Source organism: Triticum urartu, chromosome 4, assembly GCF_003073215.2.
Source record: "Triticum urartu cultivar G1812 chromosome 4, Tu2.1, whole genome shotgun sequence".
Classification (NCBI taxonomy): domain Eukaryota; kingdom Viridiplantae; phylum Streptophyta; class Magnoliopsida; order Poales; family Poaceae; genus Triticum; species Triticum urartu.
This window is the reverse complement of record NC_053025.1, coordinates 603,745,242-603,750,520: the sequence shown is the minus strand read 5'-3', so window position 1 is coordinate 603,750,520 and position 5,279 is coordinate 603,745,242. Positions and strand designations below refer to the sequence as shown.

The 5,279-nt window shown below is 54.0% G+C and overlaps 1 protein-coding gene across 1 annotated transcript; it reads left to right on the top strand.

Moving 5' to 3' along the window:
• The first annotated feature begins 3,187 nt into the window (after nt 1-3,187).
• On the top strand, nt 3,188-4,602 carry LOC125554363 (EID1-like F-box protein 3). The gene has a single exon (XM_048717938.1). The coding sequence runs from the start codon at nt 3,396-3,398 to the stop codon at nt 4,275-4,277; it is 882 nt and encodes a 293-aa protein (XP_048573895.1). The 5' UTR covers nt 3,188-3,395; the 3' UTR covers nt 4,278-4,602.
• The last annotated feature ends 677 nt before the right edge of the window (nt 4,603-5,279 follow it).

Below are 5,279 nucleotides of genomic sequence, written 5' to 3'. Positions count from 1 at the left end.
AAGCCACCGTCTAAACACCTCTATCCAACTGATGAAGAGGCGCAGATAGCCTGGGCTAATACCAAACAGACATCGCAGCCCAACCTAACATGTAAGACCTGAGAAGCCATCCAGGACGCCTGCCGGGCATGGGTCTTACCGGTCCGGCGTGCACTCAGATGCCGCCGCCGCCAACCGCCACCGCTCCATCTTCAGAACTGTACTGCTGCATCAACCTTGCTCGGTCTAGCTATCGTCGAAGCCACCACGGCGCCAAATGGCACCTCCTCCCTGCGCGTAAACAGCTGAGCACGTCGCGGTCGCCACTGATACACCTCAGCGCCATGCTGCCAGGTATCACCAGCCGACACAGCTTGAAGTCCTTGGAAGATCTGTCGTGCGTAGCACCTGCCGACCAGGCATGACAAAGCGTAGCACCTGTCGGTCAGGCATGACTTGACATCACCACCGAAGCTCCGTGCAAGACGAAGCCGCTCCACCTCCTGCCTCTGACATCCAGCGCTGCTCCGCAAACGATGCTCCCAAGAGAGAAACGACACCGCAGTGCCGCCATCGTCCGATCTGGAACACCAGATCCTAGGGTTTCCCCCGGAGCAGCACGAGTGGGTCGACAATAGTTACACGACGATGCCTTCATCAAGGTAACGGCGAGAACGCCGCCATCGCCTGCCGTCGGCTCGATTTTCACCGGCAACCATGTCTCCCCTACTCGCAGCCGGGACAAGATGATGGATCTCAAGATCCGATCACCAAGCCTCTGGCCGGCCATCTCGGGAAGAAGATGACCACCACGTCCACCAGTGTCACCACGCCGGGTACGCGTCGCCGCGGGCACCCCCATGGTGCCTAGAGGGCGACAAGCCCCGACAAATCCCATGCCTTGCCAGCCGCCATGGCCCAAACCCCGGCACCACCAGATCTCCAGGCCCCAAGCCGCAACCGCCGCGGAGGCAGCACCACTAGAGAGTGCTTGCCACAGTAGATAGTACTAGAATACACACTGCTACTGATATTGCATAGATGGAACTCAATGTTCAACTGCCACATTGCTTCTGATACACGAGAGCCAAATAGGTTTGATTCAGGTGCATAACAACGTTGCGCCAGTAGAAATTTCCGTTCACACAAGGAGATTTGCCATACTATGCAATGTTATCAGCAGATCTTTTTTGCCAGCGTGTGAAGGGAGTCGCGCGGTTGCTATTTACTCCATGTATTACGCTTTTCTAGTTGGCGCATGCTCCAGGCACAGCCCATGCAAACGAGTGCCTGGTGTTTGTCCCCGTCCGAACCTTTTCACCGCGACGTGCTCAGATCAGAAAATGGTGTAGTAGGAAGTAATGATCATGTTTAGTCTCACGGTTACTTACTCAGTTTTCTGTCGTTAGTGAAAGGTGTAAAGTATCAGCATTATAGATAAGGGTGTAGTATGCAGTAGCAGTCACATTGAAACTCAGGGTTATTTCCACAGTTCTGAAATGAATAAAGCCTGAAGCATGCAAAAAAATCTTAGACCCCATTCACCTGTTCAAGCAAAATGTAGATACAAGACAAATGCAAACACAACATGAAGATAGTCGCTTGCAGACAATTCACAAAAACCATCCTTCAAATAGTCTAGCTAAATTCCCAGTTGCATTTGTTTTTTGCCTCTTTGCATGTCATTCATGAAATATGTTGTTCATAAGTTGCTTGGCTTTCCTTATTTGTTATTCGTGCTGCCAATAGATTAGCTGACTTTCTTGCTGCAGTTGGCCTTTGGGCCGGTCATCTAGTAGAAGAATTGTCGTGCTATATGAGAGAAATTTGCTTACCCATTCAGGAAAGGAATCGACATGCCGGAATTGCCATGGTATATATAGAAGAGAAAAAATGCCCACATGTTTCAAAATTGTCATGCTAGCATAAGAGGATTGCCATGTTATAGGAAAAAGATTTGTCGTGGTACAAAAGAGCAATTTGCCACGCATATTCATGAATTACTATGCTACAACAGGACGACTCGCCATTCTACAGCAGACAAAGTGTCATGCCGCGCACGCTTTTGCTAGTTGGCATGCTACATCGTAGGAAAAATGCAATGCTGCGACTCACAAGGTCGTTCGCTCAGGGATGGTGGATGGAAGCATACGCGTTGAGATTCATGCTCGAGATCATACGCACCAGATAGAGTAGTGTGGTCCGTTAGAAAATGATCTCAGAAAATGTCAGTTCTATATTATTTCAGTTATTTGATGATGAAGCTTGGAGCTTCCAGGTCATTCGGGACCCATCTTTATTAAAATAGTACTTTCTCTGTACCAAAATGTAAGACTTTTCATAGTTTAAATTAAACTGCAAAACTGCCTTATATTTTAATATAGTGGTAGTATATATTTTTTGAATAAAGACACCCAAAGGCATCTTAGATCTGATTAATATCAAAGAAAATAAAGGCCAGTACAATGAATAGACAACTGGACACAGAACGATCAGCAAAAAAAGGAAATTGGATTAAAAAGCATACGAGTATTCTTCTTCCTCTAATTGTACATTGTCCAACGGAGTTTGAAAAATGCACTGAACCAACAGTAAAAGAAAGCGACATCAGCAAACGCCCTCAACATACAAGGTTTTGAAGACCACAACAGTCACTCGCCCCTTGAGACGAGATCTAAAAATCGTTGAAATGACATCGTCCGGAGCATCATCCCAAGCATAATAGGCTTGCAATCCATCACCACACGTTTAGAGGGTTGGATAAATTAAAAGGAAAGTTCAGGTCGCCCTCCTAACTTGTTGCTGTCATAGTACTAGTAGCTACGCCCTCCGTCCCATAATATAGGGGCGTTTTTGATACTAATGTAGTGTCAAAAACATTTTTATATTATAAGACGGAGGGAGTAGTATACTAGAGAAAAGGAAAAGCTGGTTCTTGCGTTGCGAGTCTCTTGTCCGGAACGCCTACCCGTTTGCGCAATAACGGTGTTGTCTGTTTGGGCAGGAATTTGGTATCGGGCCGATCGGTCGACAGTGGAGTATAGTAGGAGTATTGGTCAAGCTGCAGGCAAAAGTCAGACGGACAATTAAAGAAGTCAGATGTGGCTTGAAAAGATTCTCTGCTGCACGCAAGAGGCGCTGATGATGATGGATGGGAGATATTTGCTATGGGGTGATCGACAAAGATGGCTTTTTTATCGCATCTGCCGACTTGGCCATTCGCCATGAGACCGCACATTAACTATTGATTGCACCGCACGATAATATACCAGCAACTTGTTTTGCCTGTGTTGGTTTTCAATCTTTTCCTGCCCAAACTCTCGTCGACATGTTCATCACTCGTTGGTTTCTCATCTCCCTCCGCCTCGTCTTTCCTCTCCACCTCCGCCCGCACCGCACGCCTTGCATCTCCATGCATGGGCGCCGACGACGTGCCTAGCTCCGGCCAACTCGCGCGATCCAGTCCCTGCAGGTGGGATGGAGATGGAACCATGACTGTGAGCAAGGCCATTGCCGCCGACGAGTGGAGCAGCGGAGGACGGTGCATCGGAGCGCGGATCCGCGGGGTCAACGTGGGGATCCTGGACGAGCAGGTGCTCACGCTCGTGTTCCGCTCCATCAGCTGGGACCCGCGGGCGCTGTGCGCGCTGGCGCGGGCCTGCCGCCGCCTGCGCGCCGTGGCGGACCGCGTGCTGTGGCGGGAGCTCTGCGTCGCGCGGGCGCCACGGATGGTGGCGGAGCTCTCCACGGGGCCATCGTCGGGCCGCGTGCCCGGCGGCTGGCCGGCGCTCGCCAAGCTGCTCCTCTTCTGCTGCGGCGCCGCGGGGGCGGGCGTCCCGGGCCACCTCGCCGCCTTCTCGCGCTTCTCCAAGACGTCGGGCCGGAGCTTTCTGTCACGGCGGTGCGCCGGGGACCTGCTGTACGCGTCGGACCCGTGCGAGCACGCGATGGCCGCCGCCGCCGCCGACGACGATGACGACGACGACGTGGGCGCGTACCGTGGCGTGTTCGGCGGCTTCATGCGCTCCCGCACTCGCGCCTGCCTGGTGGGCGGACACGCCCCGCTGGAGCCCCGCGTGCGCTGCCCCTGCTGCGGCGCCGGCGTCTGGAGCTTGACAGACGCGGGGCTCGTGCAGCGCAGCGCATGCCGCCGTCTCGGCGCACGCGACGGCCGCCTCGTCTACTTTGTCTGCGTCAGCGGACACCTCCACGGCAGCTGCTGGCTCGCGCGCCTCTCCTCCAGCGACGGCGGTGGCGGCGACGACTCACACAACGACCGGCACTTGGACCTAAAGTGAAGAGCTTGTGTTGGAATCTCGTTTTTCCTTGTACATGCATATGTTCTAGCATATATACCTTTTTTTTAGAGGATTTGGGGCATGCGGATCCTGTGCCGTTGATCTGCGTCAAGATTCGTGTATTCGATGATGTATACATATAGTTTGTTTTTTTTCCTTTTCTGTGTAATGCATTCATATATCATGCCAATATACCTGTTAGTGTATGGTTGGATACCTCTTCTTTGGGGCGCGGGTTGGGCAGTGGCCGGGGTGGCCGCTGCTCCGGCCGTGGATGGCTCCACGGTGGCTTGGCAAGTCGCTTCGGCGACGGCTGGCACGTCCTGGCGTCGGTTCGTCCGTAGGCGGCTTGTATCGGTCTTTGGCCCCCTTCTCGTTGTCCGGTCGCTACATTCGACGAAGGGCTGACTTTCTCCCAGCTGCGGTCCATCGCTCGTCTCGCGCTCGACGCGCAGGTCCAAGCTCGTTTCGCGCATAGTGCCGCACGACTTAGCTCGTCTCACGCACGATGCAGCAGGACTGACTTCGTCTCGCGCACGGTATTGCAGGACCGAGCTCACCTCCCGCCCGATGCAGCAGGACGGGTCGATGGAGGCCAGGTGGCCGACCTATTGGGTCCCGGCGCTGGGGTCACCCAGGGGTGCGAAAGGTGAGACCTTTCCGCTCGTCTCTTTGGTTGGGATAGCGACATGTCTAGGGTGAGGTGGTGTCAAGGTCTTGGATGCCAGGGTGGCGGCCCTGGTGGTGGTTGCGTGGTTCTCTCGGGCGGAGGCCGTAGCTTGGTGCTGCCCGGTAGCCATGGCCGTGTGGGCGGCATGGTCGCCGGGGTGTGACGTTCGGTGGCGGTGAGTTTTGGCCGGGGTGAAAACCTGTTCTATCTTCGGATGGACCGGCGGCGGCGAAGCACGTTCCCTTCTTGAAGGCGTCGCCGCGGCTCTCATTGTCCGTCGTGCGGCTCCGGGGGAAGCTCTGATCCTTGGATTGGGCGGTGACGGCGCTCCG